Source organism: Lagenorhynchus albirostris, chromosome 17 (assembly GCF_949774975.1).
Source record: "Lagenorhynchus albirostris chromosome 17, mLagAlb1.1, whole genome shotgun sequence".
Lineage (NCBI taxonomy): Eukaryota > Metazoa > Chordata > Mammalia > Artiodactyla > Delphinidae > Lagenorhynchus > Lagenorhynchus albirostris.
The window spans coordinates 29,222,910-29,245,999 of NC_083111.1; the positions used below are offsets into that span (position 1 = coordinate 29,222,910).

The following is a 23,090-nucleotide window of genomic DNA, read 5'->3' on the forward strand; positions in this document are numbered from 1 at the left end:
GTTCAGTCTTTTACTCTATTTGCCCGCCAAAATTATGCTGAGGGCCTGTAAACTTTTTGAATTCTCCAGAGTGGATAAACCTCAGGTGTGAATAAAAGAAAAGGTGGCCCTTCCAAAGGTGTCCGTGCTCTCATCTTTGGAACCTGGGAATATGTTATGTTAATGGCAAAAGGAATTTGGCAGCTTACAGATTTTAAAATGGGAGATTATTTGGGTGGGCCTAGTCTAATCACATAAGCCCTTAAAAGCAGAAAAACTTCTCTGATTGCAAGCAGAAGAGACTGTCAAATCCAAATACTGAGGGCTGCGTTGATATCAGGGACATACCTGACATGAGCGTATGAGGATTCAGAGAAAAATTACAGCCTGAGTTTCTGGGATGAAGCTGCAGATGGTTTACATATGGTACCAAAGGTTTTGGCCTCCAGTGGGCAGTGAGATGGTGAAATGCTAGGCCTGCTAAATTTGTATTTGTCCCAATGCATGGAGTTGATCCAAATGCTGTGGACATAGTGAGACATGGAATAGGAACAGGCAGATGCAGAACCAGATGCTGACCTGAAGAAACCAAACTGAAGCTGGCTGTTCAACCCGGCTAAATTTTCACCAAGTTATTGATGAGCACCAAGTTATTGATGAGCTGATCTGAAGAAATCAAAACAGAAGCTGGTTGTTAAACCTGGCTAAAATTTCACCAAGTTATTGATGAGCAAGAGTTGTTAACTTCAGAACTTTATTGAAGCCCTCTATTAATAGTGAGCTAAGTACGGTAATTTAATTGTAGCTGCCTGCATAAATGGCCTGTTAATCAGAACACAGTTCCTTCCATATTGTAGTTTATATTCCTCAGTGAATCTTTTCAAAATTGTCTTTCTAAGTCAGGAGCAAAGTACTTTGTCAGGTTCCATTAAAACCAAATATTTGATCTAAGAAGAATACATTGATGATCGAGTAATGATTGCTGTGCCTAAGGGGGCCAACTAGGCAAACAGCCCCTCTTCCCCTCAGATTAATGTCTGAACAAGGCCTGTTTCAGTCTACATGAACCATATGTTACATTTCCAGTTCCTTTCAAAACACATGTTGGTATGGTTTAAGCAAAACATTCATTACTTTAAAAAATATCCCCTGATTCTAATTTTAAAAGCATGTGAGTAAATGCATTGCTCATTAGTGGGAGAAAAACACTGCATTGAGCTCCAAGTGGGGAAAAGTGTAACAGCCTTGAGAGCTCTTTCATGTGGCCACCATTTGTATCTTAATCCTGCGAGAAGCACACCTTTCTCCAATTAGTTTTGCCCTGAGTAGAAAGCTTACTGTGTCCCATAGCCTGGTGCTTTTGTTACACAGAGAGATGCCTACCGAAGTCCAGACTTTAACCATTGTTTTTCTTTCATTTGAGTCTTAACTCATGTCCTAGACTCTGGAGGTGACTACCGAGTGCAATCACCTCCGGATTACCATGCCTTCTCAAAATCTGGTTGTCACATGAGTCATTAGAATGATTGCAGTTGAAACCAACAGTTGTAGAGAGGAAATCAAATGCATAACTTCTACTTCTTATACTTGTGGAATCAGTTAAAGCATGAGGGTCCAATTTTGTTTTTGACCCCAAATAGCTTAAAAGCACATTAAATTGTGAATTTGCTATGAGACATTGTAAAAAACTTGGTGGTATTTTGTGATAAAAATTTTGTGAAATCAGACATGGAGCTTGATCAAATATATTCATGGAGGAAGATGAGCAGTTACTTAAGAGAAATTAACTTGACAATAGTTTAGATTTAAGAATTTTAAGAGTGAAGTAAATATTTATGGGAAAAGCATTATCTTCCCTCCAAAATTATATAATTTGTGGATCTCAATCATTCAATTATTCATTCATTCACTTATTGTATGTCTACTATATGCCAGGAGTCTTCTGGACATTGGGAATATAGAAGTAAACATAATGAAGTCCTTACTTTCTGGTAGGGAGAGACAGACAACATAGACATTTAAAAAATACAGACTATGTCAGGTGATGGTAAATGCAACAAAGAAAAAAAAATCAGGGTAATGGAGTTGGAGGAGTGAAAGACACTGCTATTTTCTATAGGGTGGTCAGGGAAGGTCCCTCCAATAAGGTGAAATTTAAGCAGAGACTTTGAAAGAAGTGAGGGAGGAAGTTATGTGGAGATCTGAGGGAAGCCTGTTCGGGTGTGGCTGGGTCAGAGTGAGAGAGTGAAAGTGGTGGGAGCTAAGGTCAGAGGAGCAGTGGAGAGGTTGGTGGCAGGGGAGATAACGTAGGGCCCTGTGGGCCATTATGAGGACTTCAGCTTTCACTCAGAATGAAATGGGAAGCCACTGGAGAATCTGGAGGAGAAAGGGATGATTTGCATTTCAGCACAATCACCCAGGCTGTTCTGTTGAACACAGATTATAGGGGGCAAACAGTGGAAGCTAGGTGACCAGTGAGGAGACATTGTAGCAGCTGTGTGTGAGATGCTGAGATGTGGTCAGATTCTGAATATGTCCCAAAGGAACAGCCAGCAGAATTTGCTATTGGATTGGCTGTACTGAATGAGAGAAAAAAGAAGGTGAATTTTTGAGCAAATGGAAGAATGAAGGTGCCTTCTACTGAGAAGGGGAAGATGTAGGAGGAACAGATTTGGAAGAAGTGAGGGAATTAAGGGACATGTCAAATAGACACCACAGTGGAAATATTAAGTAGGCAATTGGTATGTGAAACTGAGGTTCTGGGGAGAGATCTGGACTGGAGATATAAATTTGGGAATCATCAGGGTATCAATGTTGCTTAAAACCATAGGACCAGATAAAATCACATACTAAGAGAATGTAGGAAGAGCAGAGGAGGGGTCTGAAGATTGTGCTTGGAGCTTTCCAAGTTTAGAGGTTGGGGAGATGAGATGGAGCCATCAATGAATGGTGAGGAGAATGTCCACTGAGATAGGGCATAAATCAGAGAGAGAGGCATCTGGCAAACCAAATGAAGATAGTATTTCAAGAAGTGAGTGAGGGATCAACCCTGAATTGCTTCTGATGGGTGGAAAAAAGCAGAACTGAGGCCCGGCCATTGGCTTTGGCAACATAAGAGGTATTGCTGACTTTGGTAAAAGTGGACAAAGCCAATAAAAACGTTCATAAAAGTGGGAAAAAAACTGGTGGAATGAAGGAATAAAATCCTGGTTGAAACAGGGTCACGAAGACATGGGAGGAGGGGAAATAGAAAAAGTGAATACAGGTAATTGGTTTGAAGAGATTTGCTGTAAGAGGAGCAGACAAATAGGACAATAGCTGATGCTCACGTGGAACTAAGGGGGGCATTTTGTTGCTGTTGTTTAAATGCGAGAACTGCTACAACATGTTTAGATGCTTATAGAAATGATCCAACAGAGAGGTGGTGAGGGAGAGAAAGGGAACACTGCCCGAGTGACGTCCTGAGTAGATGAGGGGGATGGGCACTCCTGGAAGAATCCGCCTTGAAACATGGTGTGTTCAGCTCATCCACTGTAATAGGAGCAAAAGCTAATTAAAAGGGTACAGGCCCAGGGCTTCCCTGGTGGCGCAGTGGTTGAGAGTCCGCCTGCTGATGCAGCGGACACGGGTTCGTGCCCAGGTCCGGGAAGATCCCACATGCCGCAGAGCGCCTGGGCCCGTGAGCCACAGCTGCTGAGCCTGCGCGTCCGGAGTCTGTGCTCCGCAACGGGAGAGGCCGGAACAGTGAGAGGCCCGCGTAAAGTGTACAGATCCAGACACACATTACACTTGGTGGTGGAAGCATGTGGAACTTCTGATGGCTTCTGTTTTGTTGGCTTGTCCTCTTGCTGCTTTTTCCTTCTGGCACAGTTGTTTTTCTACTGTCTGTCAATGCCTTACCATGACCAGCGTCTGGGAGGGCTCAAAACAGGCCTGTTTTTGTGAGCTGGATGCCCAGATAAGGGCTCTGGTAAACAGTTGCATAAAAAAAGTTAGAATAAAATGAATCATTAGGCTAGGTAGAAGCGATTTACCTAGCTGATGGTTGGCACATAAACTAGTTGTGAAACTATTCCTTGCTTCAGCAGAATTAGGGTGAACATTTATTGGAATAGAATTATTAGACATTTAAGCTCTCTGTTGCATTTTTTACCACATTATATAACAAACTGGATATTATGGGATGCTGGAAAAGGGTAACAATAAACGAAAACATTACCTTTCATATAAAGATAAAGGAAAAACTGGCAAGACATGTCATGATTAGTGAAAACAGCCATATTTGAAAAGATTCCTATATTTAAAATGAGAACAGTTTTCAGGCATTAAACTATATGTACTCATAAAATTTCTATCAGAAATTTAAAAAAAATATATATATGTTTCACTTTGTGATCCCTCTTCTTGAAATCTACTTGGAGCAGAGTAAAATATACAATGTTTTATTCACAAAGCAATTATCTTCAGCTGCATATAATAAGTGCCAGACCCTGTGCTAAACATTTGAGATAAAATTGTCAACCTCTCTGGCAATTGCCCCACTCTAGTAAATGAGCAATTCCCCATAACTTTGCTGACTTGCTGAAACATTCAAGTACCTTCCTTCCTCAAGAAGGGTGGAGAGAGTGTGGGGGTGTCTGATAAGCTTCCATTTCCCATCCTGATTCCCACAGGCCAGCTTACTTTTAGGTTGCTTATGGGGTTGCTCCCCTCAGCTTATCTGCATAGCATTTTTGCTGTTTTTTAGAACCGATATGCTGCAAATCACTGTGCTAGTTTTGCTGTTCCCCATGGCTGAAATTGTCTCTCACTAGGTGGGAAACTCTTTTTTTTCCCTTTCTCAGGTGATTCAGCTTTTTTGTCTGCTGCTGTCACCAGGTAGGGAGGTACCCCCTCCTTCATCTCTACTCCTTTTTCTCATCATGCTCTTGTCTCCTGCTAATGCCAGTCCTAGGCAGACCCATCATTTTCCTCTTCCCAAGGAGATAAAGATTTAAAAAAACACAATGACTCATCTAGTTATTCTCTCACATTAGGGAGCTTCCATTTTACCTTTTTTTTTTTTTTAACCAAATCTTCCAACTTCCATCAGTCAATGAACTTTCAAATAGAATCAACAAAACCTCTTTTCTAGGCTCTTGCTATTTATGCTATTTGGACTATTATGAATGCATTAAAGAGACTGGCTATAAAAACATGCTGTTCAAATGGAAGACTGCTTATTAAATAATATCAGACAAAAGATATCTAAAATAACTAAAATATAATATCTAAAAAAATAATATAGTATAAACCCAAATCCTAAAAATAACAAAAATACTGAAAGGAAACGTACAGTTATTAATTATAATCCACAAAATATTCTTATAGTTTTGATTTTGTTCTCTATATGTGCTTCACATTGGGAACAGCAATAATGAATATTTTTCCTGTGGACCACATCTCTAATTTTATAATGGAATTATATTTTTTAACAGTCAACTTGTTTAGAACTAGCCTACCCTTTTTTTTTTTTTCGCTGTACGCGGGCCTCTCACTGTTGTGGCCTCTCCCGTTGCGGAGCACAGGCTCCGGATGCGCAGGCTCAGCGGCCATGGCTCACGGGCCCAGGCGCTCCGCGGCATGTGGGATCTTCCCGGACCAGGGCACGAACCCGTGTCCCCTGCATCGGCAGGCGGACTCTCAACCACTGCGCCACCAGGGAAGCCCTCGCCTACCCTTTTAAGGCAGAGATGGTAGCTGTGTTTTGTTTGGCCTATAGTTTAAAAGAATTTCAAGTTATTTTAGTAGTATTCATTGTGGGGTTTTCTTAAAAGAATCAGATAATATGGGCATCACTGGACTCATTTTTCCCTATGGCATCTCTCAGCTGGATTGGCTCTTTAAGGTAAGGAGGAATCCCTGGGTGCACTCCAGTTCACCTCAGTATCCCCTCTTCTCCTGTCTCTTATCATCTTGCTCGCTCTGTGGTTTCCATATCCCGTGTGCTTTATACATGGGTATTATTTGCCTGCCTCATAGTAATCTGAATTTGTCCACTTGCATAATTTTTAAAAACTTTCAAAAAACCCACCAATTATTCTATGGTTCCCTTCACTGTACTAGGTAAATAAGTAGATCTATTTTTTTTAGAAGTCACAATTTAGGTGCCATAAAATAATACAAAATTTGTCTATTTTCCTTCTCTCTATGCCCTCCCCCCCCAAAAAAAAAGAAAGTAGACACAAATTCTGTCTGCTCTGGTTTTCTATGGCAACAGGCAACTGACATGTCAGAAGTGATTTAAATAGGGTCACAAACTGTGTCTGTAGGCTCGTTCCTCTCTCAAGGCAACTACGCATATTCATAAAATTTTTGTCTTCTGTCTGCGGACTCATGTCTAACTGCCTACTAGTAAATCACTCTTGATGTTTCTGATACTGGTCTGTTTCATCTTCATGTGCCACATATAATTTCTGGCACAATATTAATGACTTTTAAGAGTAGAAAGCACAGGTGGAGACTTTAGCAGGTAATTTGTCACCAAATATACTCTTATATTATATGTATATGAATAATGTATACATAAGGTATGAATATTATATTATATATAATATATGCATATATATACACTACTAATAATTACTTTTTTTTGAGGTCAAGATGGACTTTCAGATTGCGCTGTATTGAGTGTCAGGATTATTATTTTACTCCTGGGATTACATGACATAGTGGTTTTGCTCTATGCTATTAGGTAAGTACATTGTACTTCTGGTATTAGATTTTAAAAAGAGGAAAATAAAATTGTGGTAGTAACATATCACAAAGATATCAACTTGATTGAGTCATTAACAGTTGTAAAGTATCTTAATGAAAAAATTTAAATGTCTGTTAATCCCCAAATAAAATAATCAATCCCCAAAGAAAATAGCAGTGAGAATTTTCATACCTGGATATTTTGCTTATTTTGTCTCTTTTTTTTTGTTGCTTATAATTTTTTTGTAATGAAAAGTTTTTTGTTTGTTTGCTTTGCTTTTGTTTTACATAGTAAAATGTATTAAGCTCTTGCTTTTTTGCTTCTGAATTTTGAATTTGGGGATTAATGTACCTTTCCAGGTTATGAAGGGGTTTGAACCTCTTTTCCTAGTACTTGTGCTGTTTCACTATTTTACATTTAAATCTCTGATTCATTGGGAATTTATCCTTGTGTGCTGCATGAGGGACAGATCCAATTTTACTTTTTTTCTATATGGCTATCCAGTTACTCTAATACCACTTATTTAAATCTACATTTTTTGTACTGATTTTAGATGCCAACTTTATCATACACTACATTTTTATATGCAGTTAAGTCTATTTCTGTATTCTCTATACTATTGGTTTAGCTATTCATGTGCCAATGCCACACTATTTTTTTTTATTACAAAGGTTTTTAAATAGGTTTTAATATTTGGTAGGACTTATACCACCTACATTACTCTAAAAACTCCATTTTCAGCGTTTTCCTTGCTATGTTTGATTGTTTGTTCTTCCAAGAAATTTTATAACCAACTTTTCTAGTTAAAAACAAAAAAGGAAAAGAAAAAAAATAAAAGGAAAAAACCCACAAATACCTGTTAGTATCTTTATTATTCTATAAGTTTGGTGTGCAATATTTTCATTGTGTTTCCTTTCTGAATATTTTCTAATTTCACTAATGATGTATTTGTTGACCCAAGGGCCACTTAAAAGTGTGATTTAAATTTTAATTATGTGAGATTTTTCAAAAATTTAGTTTTAAAAAAATTAACTTCTAACTTTATTGCATAGTGATTAGAAATATATTCAATGTGAAATCTTTAAAATTTATTAAGACCTACTTTAGGTCTCAATTTATGAAATGGTCACTCCTAGTGAAATGGTTCTCTGTCCTGGATGGACCTTGGAATCACTTGAGGAGTGATTTTCAGACACACTAAGGCCTAGAACCCACCCCAGACCAATGAAATCAGTATCACTGGGGGTAGAACACAAACATTTGTATTTTTAAAGAGCTCCTGGGAGATTTTACAGTGTACCTTATTTGTTTGCTTTTCTAATTTTACATAGTAAAATGTATTAAGCTCTTGTAATGTTCTAATTTTTGTAATGTTCTAAGTAAACTTGAAATAACTGTTTATTCTTCAGTTACTGGATATAAGGGTTCTCTAAATTTCTTTCAGATTTAAATTGTCAGTTGTGTTGTTCAAATATAATATACCCTTAATGAATTTTTAAATGTTAAGTCTATGAAAAAACAAAAAGAAGCATTTTAAAATCACCCATCTAGGAGTATGGAATCATCAGTTTCATTTTGTAATTGACAGAATTGCTCCGTGCTCTCTCTGTCTCTCGTCTATCATCTTATAATATTAAAATCATATATGTTTAGTGTATGGAGGTTAAATACTCTACTTTAATTAAATTAGTGTTTTTCAAATATATTTTAACATGCATGTTTAATTAAAAAGTTCTAAAATTGATCAAATTCCTAATTCTTTTTTATGCCAATCACCCTACTGTAGAGGGAAGTTTAGTTCCATCTCACTTTTTACCCTCAATTCAGACATTATTATAATTATTTCATGGTGTTAATGTATATTTCTATTTATCCACATGCTTGCCATTTTCTCCACTCATTTCTTCTTGAATCTCTGTGCTGGATTGTCTATTTGCAATCAGTGGCATTTCTGTTCCTTTTTATACTTTCCCATGTTATTGCAGTGGCTGAAAGCCTGGGAACCTTATTTTTAAGAATCCCTTGCCAGGAGGGTTCTGATTTAAATTCCACCAATGAGACACATTTGTAGGTGATAAGTTAAAAGGAAGGCACAGTTCAGTTGTCATCTGGCAGAAGACCAGAGCATACTTCCTTAGAAGCAGCAGATCTTCTGAACCTTCTTCAGACTTTATATTCTACTGCCTGTCTCCAGCTTTGAAATTAAGGGGCAGCTGTGGCTTTGGCAGCTACTTTCTGCACTTTTCTAATTTCTGTGTTGCAGTCTCCACCCTTGAACTTTGCTCTCCTACCTCTTACAAAAATTTTTAAACTACAGAATCCCTTGTATTTAATTACTTCTCATTGAAATATTTAGAATAAATTCTTTTTTCCTGACTGATCCCTGACTACCCCAATTTGAGTCTTTCCTCCTCAGATAATTTTTCTTTTCCTGAAGTATACGTTAAAAAACTTCTAAGCTCCCTTCAGTTTTGCTTGACTGAAAATATCTACACTTTACCCTCTTTTTTGAACAATAATTTCACCTGGTATAGAATTCCAGGTTGACTATTACTTTTAGAATCTTGATAATGCCGTTCTACTGTTTACTGGTTTCCATTGTTGCTGTTGAGAAGTCAGATGTTTGTTAGTTTACTTCTCCTATTTTATGTGGTCTGTATTTACTTTCTGGCTAATTAAAAAATCTTTTTCTTTTGTACTTTTAAGTTTTATTAGAATATATTTAGGGTTAATTCATTTTATTTATGCTGATTTGGATTTATTTGCCTTACTGAATTTGAGGGCTACTACGTTTTATCAATTGCATTATCTCTTTGAATATTGATTCTCCACCATTCTATTTATTATCTTTTTCTGGAATTCTGATTATCTGCATTTTGTACCTTTTCATACTTTCCTCCACACTTCTTAATTTTAATCTCTTATATTTTCCATCTTTTTTCTTTATGGTGGAAGTTGGGGTGATTTCTTCAGATTTGTCATCCACTTTGCTAACTCTTCAACTCTGTCTAATCTCTGTCTAACTCACTGACTTTCTAATTTTAGAGATTATACTTTTCATTTCTAGATGTTCTTCTCAGTTAACTTGCAGAAATACCTTGTCAATTCTGACGATTTCTGGTTTGTTGTTTCTTATCTTATTTTCAATCTTCTCTTTTATTTCTTTTAATATACATCACATACTTATACAGAATACTGTTTTTGATAAATTCATCATCTGTAGGTTTTCAAGAGTCTGCAGTTTTTGGTTTCTGTTGTCTTGTTCACAGCAATTTATTTCCTCATGTGTTTAGTAATTTTTGACTGTGAGCTCATGTTAATTGAAACTTTATCAATAGGGATATTTTGAGATGTGGTTTTAAAGTTTGTTTTCTTCCAGATTGTGTTGGTTTTTGGCAGATGTCTGGGCTCTCAAGTTTAATTGTTTTACATTTTTTTAGCCTCATTTTTTATTCAGAATATAGATAGTATAAGAATTCTGGTTCTAGGTCTATTTGAATATTGGCTTATGGCTAAGAATTGTTTTTCTTCCCCTTCCTCTTCTCCCCTTCCCTTTCTTCTCTGCCCCTTCCCTCCTCTGTCCTCTCCTCCTTCATTCCACACCCCCTGCCTCGCCCCCAATTTTAAATTTCTTCCATTTTTCCCACTCAAAGCCAGGACAAAGGCAAGTATTACTCAAGCTGTTTCCCTCTGAGAAGTAGTTTACCCTCCAGTGGGTTACCCTGTGGAATCCTAGTTTTATGAAAGAGTTTCCAACCTGTGTTTTGCATCCAGTTTAATCCCAGGTTTTGTTTCACTAATGACACATTTCAACTCAGATCTAGGCTGTAGAGTTTGGAAAAATCCTCGGGGCAAACACCAGTTCTTGAAACTTTCTATCAGTAGAATTTATTTTTCACTAGCTCAGGCATGGATTCAAATGTAGGTTTTATATTTTACCTAGTAGTTTTAATTACATTCTCCCCAAAGAGTTTTCTACAAATGTTTAGTCTGCCATATTGCTAGAAATATAAGTTAGCAATCATTATTAAAATGAGATGCCAATCTGTTGTTAAAATTGTTTGCAATGCCTAATTATAAAAGTATTGCTTACCATAGAGGAAAATTCTAATTTGGGGCTAAAAATAATAGTGCTTCATTTTTTTATTATGCATCCCACAGAATTAGCACATGTGTAGCTGATTTTATTTTTTTACATGCTTATAAATTATTATAGTATAAATAGTATTTTATTTTTATAAAGTTGATAGCTGACATTCCTTTTCTATTTCAACTATAAAGTCACATATGGATTTTTAAGCATCTTTACGGCAGTGATTCTTGCTTTTTCTAGCTACAAGACAATACACGTCTGTGTTTATGAGTGCTGATAAGATTCTGAATTCTATTCTGCTCTCATTGTTCCTGCTGTGATATGACTGCCTATTTTAAAACCACCCAAATAGAGACTGATTGCTATTATGAACAAAGAAGGCTATTCATAGAAATAACCTTCCTTCTTGGCATTATGGGTAGCAACGGTGATGAAAAGCCATATACTATAACTGTAAAAGTCAGTCTTGCAGTGCACCCCAGTCGTGGGCATTGAACTTTTCACTCGCTTGTTCATCATCTAACCACTTAACCTATCAGGCGTTCAACTCTGTCTCCTTTTCAGACACAGCTATTTGACATTTCCAGGCAAAACACATCTTTTGCTTGCTATTCATTAGTGTCCATCAAAATGCACTTTTTTATATTAAAAAATAAGAATGTGCTGAGATGGAATGCCAGAAACAGGCTGTTTTTCTCGGTAATGGACAAATGGCATCAATGGGACTTTCCAGGGGTGAACCCCATGTCTTTCAGAAGCTAAATGATTCATCTGACAAGATAATGAATTGGTTGCTTTTTTCTGGGAAGACGTGCAAAGAATATTTTTCCCCTGGATAAACAACTTAGAGAACATTCTGAAAGGATATAAAAAAAGAATAAATAAATATATAAATAAATAATCTAGTTTAACACAAATGGATTCCAGTCAGAAATGTGGATATGTAATACTTGGATATCTTGAAAAGAAATCTCCTCCTGGGCTGACATGTATTTGAGATAAGTATTATTACTGTGGCCAGAAAATTAGTTTTAGGTTCTATTTAGAATCTTATTGAGAGTTGGATGAAAAAAAATCATAGAATCACAGAAGTGATTTTGTTTTATGAAATTAACATCTTTATAATAATAATGTCAACTTTACTGACCCCTTCTTTTTGTGTTTATATAAAGAGCTAAATAGACATAACATGTGAATTTGGCTTAGGCATATAACCGTACTCTTGTATCCTTACAAAACAATATTTGAGACAAGGAAATATTTTATAAACAGGATGCCCAACTTTGTAAACAGTTAACATTAGAATTTCTGTTATGTGGCATGATGAAGAAGAAGGTCATTATTATGTATGCCCAAGGGTACTGAGGCTCTATGTTAGAGTTTTGGGTAAGGCTGGGTTGGGTGATGTCTTACTTGTTCAGACTGCTATAACAAATACAATGGACTGGTGGCATATAAACAACAGAAATTCATTTCTCATCATTCTGGAAGTTGGAAGTCTGAGATCACTGTGCCAGCAGAGCTGGGTTCTGGTGAGAGCTGTCTTCTGTTTTGCAGGATTCTTGCTGTATTCTCACATGGTGGAAAGAGGACAAGAGAGTTCTCTAGGTTCTCTTTATAAGGGCACGAACTCCATGCATGATGGGGTCCACCTCCTAAAGATCCCATCTTCTGATAATGCCACCTTGGGGGTTAGGGCTTCAAAACGTGAATTTTGAGGGAACACAAACATTCAGTCCATTGCAGGTGAGATGAGAGGACTGTGAAATGGTGAGAAAAGACTGCATTTTAGCATCAGAAAAACTTTCAGTTCCTTTATGTGAGTAATGGAGGTGGTGTGGTAATTGATTTTATGTGTCAACTTGACTGGGCCACAGGGTCCCCAGGTATTTGGTCAAAAGCTATTCTGGGCTCATGCAGCTCAATGTCAGAAAAACAAACAACCCAATCCAAAAATGGGCAGAAGACCTAAATAGACATTTTTCCAAAGAAGATATACAGATTGCCAACAAACACATGAAAGAATGCTCAACATCACTAATCATTAGAGAAATGCAAATCAAAACCACAGTGAGGTATCACCTCACACTGGTCAGAATGGCCATCATCAAAAAATCTACAAACACTAAATTCTGGAGAGGCTGTGGAGAAAAGGGAACCCTCTTGCACTGTTGGTGGGAACGTAAATTGATACCGCCACTATGGAGAACAGTATGGAGGTTCCTTAAAAAACTACAAATAGAACTACCACATGACCCAGCAATCCCACTACTGGGCATATACCCTGAGAAAACCATAATTCAAAAAGGTACATGAACCACAATATTCATTGCAGCACTATTTATAATAGCCAGGACATGGAAGCAACCTAAGTGTCCATTGACAGATGAATGGATAAAGAAGAGATGGCACATATATATAATGGAATATTACTCAGCCATAAAAAGGAACGAAATTGAGTTATTTGTAATGAGGTGGATGGACCTAGAGTCTGTCATACAGAGTGAAGTAAGTCTGAAAGAGAAAAACAAATACCGTATGCTAAAGCACATATATGGAATCTAAAAAAACGGTACTGATGAACCTAGTGACAGGGCAGGGATAAAGACACAGTTGTAGAGAATGGACTTGAGGGCACAAGGGAGGAAAGGGAAGTTGGGATGAAGTGAGAGAGTAGCACTGACATATATACACTACCAAATGTAAAATGGATGGCTAGTGGGAAGCTGCTGCATAGTATAGGGAGATCAGCTCAGTACTTTGTGACAACCTAGAGGGAGGGGATAGGGAGGATGGGAGGGAGGCTCAAGAGGGAGGGGATTTGGGGATATATGTATACTTATAGCTGATTCACTCTGTTGTACAACAGAAACTAACACAACATTGTAAAGCAATTATACTCCAATAAAGATATTTTAAAAAAAGTTAAATGCTTTTACATGACTCAGATAATTGTTTCTTTTTAACATCCTCTAGAAATTGTCTATGTTATAAGCAGAAACTCATTTTAACTGAAAATTACATCATAGCTAATCTTTCCTTGTGCACTTTGCAATGGTCTTTGTGCCAAAGCAATAAAATACAACAGATATATAAAAACAAAAAACAAAAAAAACCCCCAAAAACCCAACTATTCTAGGTGTGTCTGTGAGGGTGCTTTTGGATGACATTAACATTTGAACCTGTACACTAAGTAAAACCGATTGCCCTCTCTAACGTAAGTGGTCGTCACCCAATCAGTTGAAAGCCTGCCTGAATAGAACCAAAAGGCTGACCCTCCCATGAATGAGAGGGATTCCTCCTGCCTGACTGGGCAGGGACATGAACTCTTCCTGCCTTCAAACTTGAACTGAAACATTGCCTCTTCTTGGGTCTTCAGCTTACAGCTTTCACACTGGAATTAACACCATCAGGCCTCCTGATTCTGAGACTTGCAGCCTCAGATTGGAACTATATCATTGACTCTCTTGGGTTTCTAGCTCGCTGACTGGAGAGCTTAGGAACTTCCCAGCCTCCACAATCATGTGAGCCAATTCCTTATAATAAATCTCTTTATATATATAATCTTGTTGTTAAAAAAATATATCCTGTTGTGATATCTATATCTATAATCTATATCTATATCCTGTTGGTTCTCCTGGTATCTACCTCTGCCTGTCTTCTGTTGAGTGTGACAGAAACTAAAGGCATAATCAATAATATCACACTGCACTTCACACACAGAGACTGCAAAATCCACAGCATGCATTCTCCCCAATATAATAGGATGATATTGATCATCCTAAACACATAATTCCTATTCAAGCCATGGCTCAGGTCAGAGGATAATGTAAATGCACTTAGAATAAAAAATCTACCTTTAAATTTTATTTATTAATAATTAACTTTTTTTGTTACTTCAAAAAGTTGAAGTGAGAATCAGTCGCTCACACAGCATCTGTATTTAGTGCCTGTAATCAATCAAATCCTTAATGTTTTTCAAGGAGAAAGAGCTTTTTAAAACCTGGCCTTGCCCAAGTTTAAAACTGTTTATTTTTAATAACTGCAAATACCAAAATCATCTTTACTCATTGAGAGTATTGTGAAATAACACTTTTAATAGAAAGTTATTTTATCATTGATATTTTCTAGCTATGTATAGAAACTCTGCTCTCTAGGATTCAAGATGTGGTACCACTGATACCCATGAAATCAAAACAGAAAGGCTTTGGTAAGTCCTCCATGGTATTGGAAATTAAGATTCCCAGTAATATTAGTAAAAAGTGACACTGGAACTCCCAGTGACCCTTTTAAGTTGCTCCTTCAATACAGCTGGTTCTCCCTCAATCTTGAGGAGAAGTGTGGCCAGCCATAAAGCCAGAGCTTTAAACTAACTTGGGTCTACTCAGTTTGTCAATAATTCTCAAGCGACTTTGCTAACTATATTGCAAAATGAATAATCAAACATTCCCGAGAATAATCAATTCATGAGTACAAGAGTCTGAAATAGGACAGGTATGACTGGAACAGGGAGATGGGACAACAGGGAAGGAACTGTGTGTTGGGGAAGACAAAGTAAAACAGGTGGGAAGTATACAAGGCTGTGTCAAGGAGTTTTGTGTTTTTGAGATATGACCCATTTTCTGCGTAATTGAAATGTTTGCATTTTCGTATTTCAGAAGAGTGAAAGTACTATACTGGGTTAAGAAGAATACATCCCTAAAAATGTTAGCTATGGCTTCCACTTCAGTCCTTTGAAAACCTATGTATCACCCTGGTTGTTACAAAAAATTAAATATACTAAAATAAATGCTAGAAAGAGAGATCAGTTCAGAAGGTTAAGATGTTGATTAAAAATGAGTGTATTGGTGGGAGCGAGGAAAAAGTTCCACTCAGGGATCTGAGTCTTTTGCAGTCTGATCTTGGCAGAGCTGACCTATGATTACAGGCAAACTAATTAACCTTTTTGTGCCTTGGCTGCTTATCTGTGGAGTAAAGATAACAATGACTCACTAACAGGACCGTAAATCATCTGTAAACACCAACAGTTATAGAAATAATATAATTACTTATCCCAGTTGTGAGAGTCTAATCTTTGCTTCAGAGTTTAAGTGCCTTCCCTCTGCCTAAATAATATGTCAGGCTTAATTTTTGTCAAACTTTTTTTTTTGTATGTGCGGTAGAGTGAGCTTGTGTTTATTTTCATATATAGTCAAATATATGCTTATTGAAAATGCACTCTTTCTGATGCCTATTGTTCAACCTAATACACCGTGTCCTAGATTATCATGGTGACACCTATTGGCAGCACACAGTTTAATACAGTAGAGCTGCTGAGAGAGAAGTGGGAATGGGGGGTCAGGGGGAGGAATATGTACTTTTAACTTCTTTGTAAATGACAACTCTTCTTGCCTATTAAATAAGAAGGGTACACTTATTGCAATTACGTTAACTATAGTCAAGCAATTCAAATTGGATCAGCAGGCACATAAACATGCTAAGAAGTGGCCAGATGAAGGAGCTTCTCGTTGGGCTTTATGGTGGATTCACTGATTCACATTGACATTGCCATCTCCTTTGTGGTATTTCCAGTAATTTTGTAGGAAGTATTTATATAACTGTATTCCTTCAGTGGCAAAAAGATTATCTGCTTCCGTAATTATTCTTGGTTATCATACCACACTTTCTTTAGCAGATGAAAGGAAATAATAATCAATCTTCTGGAACAATAAAATGTTTACAGACTTGGAATAGCCATTTCTTTATGAATCCAGAGAAGAATCATACATTCTCTTCAAGTCCTTTTTAAAAAATTCATGCCTAGTAAATATGTAAGCTGTTTTCAAGCTGATACTAATGACTCAGACATGTGACTACAATGTTTTTGTTGGTGTGCTATGGCCTATGGACAAATGGCTGCCTAGAGATCCTGGTTAGTGGCCATGGCAGGCTGGTAAGGAACAATGAACTGGACAGAAACAACATTTTAGTTCCGGCCCAGGTCCCTTGTGTTATGTGACTATTGTAGTTCTCCTGACCTTTGCTCAGCTAAAGTGGGGGATAGGTGTTTGAATTTTTGAGTGCAGTATTATGTGTTTTATTGAGTTCTCACCTGACCAGGCCTTCTTTCCCAGTCCCCATTTCCTTCTGCTCTGGCTTTGTACCAGTTGATTCTGCTGGATTTTGAGAGTCAGGGTTTGTGGTCTTGTCTTCAAGTGTATTTTTCTCACAGATTTTATCTATGGGAAAGAAACAACATATAGATAGAAGAGTATATGCCACTTAAAAAAATAATTAATTAATTTAGTTTTGGCTGTATTGGGTCCTCATTGCTGTGAGCGGGCTTTCTCTAGTTGTGCAAGCGAGGGCTACTCTCCGTTGCCCTGCGCAGGCTTCTCATTGCGGTGGCTTCTCTTGTTACAGAGCACGGGCTCTAGGTGCGTGGGCTTCAGTAGTTGTGGCACATGGGGTTAGCTGCTCTGCGGCATGTGGGATCTTCGTGGACCAGGGATAGAACCCCTGTCCCCTGCATTGGCAGGCGGATTCCCAATCACAGTGCCACCAGGGAAATCCCTATATGCCACTCTTAATACAGCTATATTGGACAACATAAGTTACAGAGATGCTGCTTGTTTTTCCAGAATAGTTTTTGCAGGAACACCTCCCCTAGGATTCCTCTAAACAAAGTATGACCTTATGCAGGAGGAGTTAAACTGCAGACACCTTCACACTGATGAAAAAATATGCTTAAATTTGGTGTATTGTGCAACAAAAGTCTCACATGGTATATTTCTTTTTGACATTAGCAAGGCTGAGATTAATAAGGAGCCATTATTCATAAGGCATTTTTGATTCTGCTAAAGTATAATTTATGGCTGAAATTGATGCATCATAAAATTCAGAAAAATAAAATAGGCAGAAACGATGTCATTGACATTATTTTCAAATTTTGCATTCTAATTTTGTTTTTTGATAAAAATCTTTATTTTTCCTTTGATCATGTTCAGCTGTGACATCTTCTGAAGAAGCAATGCAAACTAATATGTACTAGCTTCATTTTCAGTACAAGGATTAAATTTTTTCCTTCAAACCTACAAATACAATTTCCAATTAATATAGTTTAAATTATAATTTACCCAGGAATAATCAATTCACTGCTAAATATTTGGATTTTAGAGAAGATTTTAATGAAAATAAATAAATTAATATAAAAAGAAAATATAGAGGGAGCAAAGAAATACAATGAACACAATTTAATCCATTATCCACAGTTTCTAATTTATTTTTAATTGGATGTACTGTGCTTAGAAAGTTGAAATGAAGGCCCAAATCATAATTCTTATTTTATTGTAGTACATTATAATTTTTAAAACTTAAGCCCACACAGTATCGAAAGTCTGGGCTTACAAAACTGATAAATCAGGGTATGATCCCTTACTTTACAAAAGTTTTCACCGTACAAGTCCTTTAATATGAAAATTTCTATGATCCATCTAAAAGTTTTCAATATACTGAACTGTTCAGGAACATGTTTCAAGAATAAAATGAAGCATAAAGTCAAGTCATTACTTACCATTAAAAAAAATTTATGAATAAGAAAGAATAAACCCCTGAATTTCCCAAGACAGTTTTCTTCATTTTACATCTCTTATCTACGTTTATTTTGGAATTATACTAATTTTGGCTGGAAGATAGGAAATACACACTTTCCATATGTCATTTTTTACTAAGAGGCTTTTGATAGAAATGAGAGAATTTTCCCTGTGTATTTGGATCAAACTATATTTTTCCATTTCTTTTTATCTACCCCCCCAATCACTTTTCAGATTTTTGACATTGTTCCATGTATTGCTGCCTAAGAAAGTGATAGCCAAATCTTTTTCCTATATCTACAAATATTGGGGGCAATCACTGTACAATATTTTAAAGCAGAGAGTTCTTAACCTCTGGCCATGGATGTCCTGTACAATCATGGATTGGAATCTTTGAGACTGTATGCTGTATATGCATTTTTTTCCATGGAGAAGATCTAGGGTTAACATGAGCTCCTTAAAGGAGTCTGACCAAAAAAAAGGCTATGAGCCATTTTGTGCATGTATACATTTCTAGGGACACCTGTCCTCCAAAGAATATTAGGATTTAAATAGAGCATGAAAAAATGAGTAAAATAATTCAGAAAAAACCCTCCTGAATATAAAACAGTCAGAATCTGTAAAACAGAGTATTCCTTAAGAGGTTTTTAGTGACTGTTTCTTATAGAGGCACATGAGCATAAGCTGCATCGTCCTCTTCCATCGCTCATTCAAGCCACAGCATAGGTATTACATTTGCTGTTACTTTTCTGCTAGCACCAATTACATGACCAATTGTTTTGCAATAGTTCTTTTCTTCCATTCTAATAAGTAATCTTTGTTTATTCTCATAACATTTGGATTAAACTAACTTTAAGTAGATCTTCACACCTTACCAGGTCTCTTCTAGACATTACCAAGTCCTTCTAAAATGATGCTCTATTATGACAAATCTAGGCTATTTTAGAAGTTAATTATAGCCTAATTTGCTTTGTGGATAAGCATTTTATTATAAAATAAATCTTCTATCATAGCTTTTTTTAAAAAATCACAATGCCTCATTCTGTTTTTTTTTAAAGAAATAATTTTTTCTCAAATAATTACCTGCCATACACCAATATTGGCTGAAGGTTCTGAGAATGGGCGTTTGAAGACCCTGCACGTTTTTAAGGCAACTGAATTAACTTCAGTGAGATTATTTAGCACAGCGAAGGCAGCTGCCAGTGGGTAAACACAGGAGAAAAGGCTCACATAACCAAACTGCAGGAATAACTCCAAGCAATCATCAAAGGTGCCCGAGTAAGTTCCCATTTCCTTTTCCAGAACGACCTGTTCATATAATGTAGCATCTATGTCTGCCTTTAAAGCCTGCACCTTCCTCTTCACCTGCACATGCTGCTTCTTTTGGAACCAGTAAGAAAGAAGAGATTCTACAATTTGGTTAAGGATCTGAGAGGTAATCAGGAGAGTAGCCAAGCTCTGACGCAAAAGCTTCATATCCCTCAGGACAAAGGCAATGTAGAAGAGTGAGGCAAAGCAATTTAAAAAGTTGAACACTAACACTTTCAGAATTAGGTGATTCTGGTAGGCAGATTCCAATCTGTGATTCTCCCATGAAGTTAAAAACTCCCATGAAGATGAGAAACCAGTTATTTCCATTCTTGGATTCAAGGCAGAACAACTTGAAGAAATACCCATGAGGACCTAAAACAAAAGGATCTCCATCAACTATAGTCAGTATGGGTGTCTTTTTGTCCATGCAGCATGTTATTTGTTTGTGGGAACAGATGGTCAGATTGTTTGCATCATCCTCATCATGAAAGAGAAATCTAAAATACGTGGCAAATCTTGCTTTGGTATCTGGGTAAAGTTTTGTGAACTACGCATGGTACTCCCCAGCTTCACACATGGACAGCAGGATTCCCTTTTTTGCAGCTGCCCAAATGAATAGAATAAGTCTTTCTGCCAACTGTGCTCTTTGCACATTGTGTAGCAATTGCCAGATCACATCAGTGCACTTGGTCAAATTCTGCCCTGGAATGTGTGCCCGTGGCAGATATCAAAGGGTTCTGATATGGTTGCTTTTATTGAATGTGCAAGAGTGAGTACTGAGTTTGCTCTCCACACACCTGGCTGATTCTGTCTCCAGCCTGGCAGCATCTCACTCTGGGCCTCTGTAATACACTTTCAGACTGTTTGACCCCCTGGTACTGCGCATGGTGGAGGCCTGCACAGGTGTGAAACACATGCTTTCCTCTTTAAGAGAGGAAATAATTGATACAGAAAGCCATTAATCTTCCACATTTTATCACTGTCACTAAATAATTGCTGGAAAAGGAGGGATTCAAAGAAAGAAATTAATTTGGGAATAAGGTTGTTAATTAAGCATTGGTTCAATTGGCCCTTTTTTGGATGAATGTAAAAAGAAGACCTAAAAATGCTTTCATTGGTTGGAATACCTCGTGCAGGTGATGATATCACTTAGTTAAATTTCTAATTCTTAAAACACCAAATACATTGTGGGCTCTGTCTCAGAAACAAATCTCCTTTTATTAGACACCAACAATACCTGAGTGCTAGATGTTAGATGAATTATTAAAGACTAAGTCTGAGTACTTTCATTAGTTGCATAAATGATACTATTATTTTCATCTTAATGAATGAACATTTGGAGTTAAAAATGAATAACACAGTTTTAAGAAGTGTATGAGTAATGATTATTTTCTGGCACCCAAGATTGTATTTTTGTCTCAGCTTGTGATTAATTTTGTAGTTGCTAGAATATATGTTTTCTTAGAATAATTTTAATTACAGCACCTTGATCACACTTGAAATTTTATTACATCTTTGTAGATTGTCAAATGACATGGAGGAAGTTGACAAATATTGTAGCAGTGCATACACAATGGAATCTGATGGAGTGCCTTAAATGCCATAGCATAGAAAAATGGAGTACTTTATACTAAGAAGTGCTCATGCAATCTATAAAAATCTAGAAGGAATCAGAGTAGGTGAGAGTTCTGGAAACCATCCTATTAGAAGAATGGTTGAGGAACTTATATTCTTTAGCTAAGGTATTAAAGACTAGCTAGTGACCTAGCAGTTATTTGCAATTCTTTGAAGGGCTGTTACGTAGACAGGAAAATAAAATTATTTCATGTATTCCAGAAGGCATAAGAGGGATCCATCAATGGGATTTACAAAACGGGAAAATCAAACAAAACCCCAAACATTCTAACAACTCAACTTGTCTAACAGTGAAACATACATTTTTGTGAGGCAGCAAAAATCCCATTGCTGGAGGTGTACAGGCAGAAGCCTGTGCCAAGAGAGCTAGGATGTGATCCTTGAACCTACTCAGAGGTTAGAGTTCCTCCAGGCAGCCTTAACATGCTAAAAAGTCCTGAAGGAATTTTTACATTTAGGCAGATTTTGCTTTAAGGTACATCATCACAAGTAAAGAAATGAATAACTGCAAAGCAAAAAGAATACAGATCCATCTAAGGTAACTTTGGTACTGTGTCAGGATCAAGGAATCCTGTCCTCTCTCAATGGCATGCTTGTTTTCAGAGACCTTTTGTTTGGATTAATTCATCTAGAAAATGCATTTTACATACAGGTATTAAGGAATGTGGTGAGTTACTGGTACTGGGTACGGAAGAGAGAGCTCTAATCCTAACATCGCTAATTCTCTGGGTGACTCTGGATAAGTCGCTTTTCTGTAACAGTTTCCTCATCCATAAAATGAGGAATACTTTTGTCATGGGGATTTCTGTGAGGAGTAGATAAAGACTCCGTTTGAGAAAAATGCAATATAAATACAAAGTGTTCCACCAGCCAGACTAGGGTAAATTAAAATGATCTTTTTTTCAAAAAATATACATTAACTCCTTCAGGTCTACACAGTATTGATGTATGTGGGGCATACAGGAACTTCTATTTACTTAAAAGAGTTCCAGGGATCAGGAAAGCAGAATGCAATTTCCTACAAATCAGATATATTCTTTAGCAGAAAGAAGACTAAAAACACAGAGTTTGATGTAATTGAATTATGCAAATATATTTAAATCATGAAAACTGCAAAAAAAAATGGCATTTTATCCTAAAAAAAAGAAAAAAGAAAAAAAGTGAAAACACCCACTTTGGTGAGTCTCAAGGTTTTAGTTTAAAAAATAAGTGGACACTGAGGTATTTTATCTTAGTCTCCTCTTCTGTTTGATATTTAAAACAGTGTATGATTTCTCTGCCTAACTTCTCCTTTTAGCTGTTATTGCTCTCTCCATCTCTGCTGTATCACATGCAGGAATGGTTCCTGATTGTGCACACAGCTGGGCACCTGACCTGAAGAAGGTAGCGATCCATGCTGGCTGGTGACCGATATATATGGTCACCTTGAAGGCTCTGCTCCATGGGAACAATGGTTGTTATCTAAGTCAGGTAGACTGCTCTCTCTGGAATATGGACTGGGAAAAGAGTAGATGGAAAGAGAGCAGTCCAGAGTAGATATATATAGAGAAATACAACAGTCTTGAGAAATGAAGCCATGTTGACTGTGAACAAGAGTCAGAGACAGTAATTAGTTCCTACAGCTGCTTCCATCCCCTGAAGACTTTTTCAGTTCCAGTTATCCACAAGTTTTCTTATGATGAGCCCCTGCCACCCAAGGTGCCCTGATTATGCCTATGTCCCAGCATGTCTGCAGCATGGTTGGGAATTTTCTTCATCGTTTCAA

The 23,090-nt window shown here is 37.0% G+C and overlaps 1 protein-coding gene across 1 annotated transcript in view; it reads right to left on the bottom strand.

The window, feature by feature from the left end:
• CNGB3 (cyclic nucleotide gated channel subunit beta 3) overlaps nucleotides 1-23,090 on the bottom strand; it is a 141,125-nt gene that overhangs the window by 106,391 nt on the left and 11,644 nt on the right. The window contains exon 3 of the mRNA XM_060127731.1: nucleotides 16,900-17,026. Within this exon, the coding sequence (XP_059983714.1) occupies nucleotides 16,900-17,026 (127 nt within the window). The remainder of the gene's footprint in view (nucleotides 1-16,899; nucleotides 17,027-23,090) is intronic.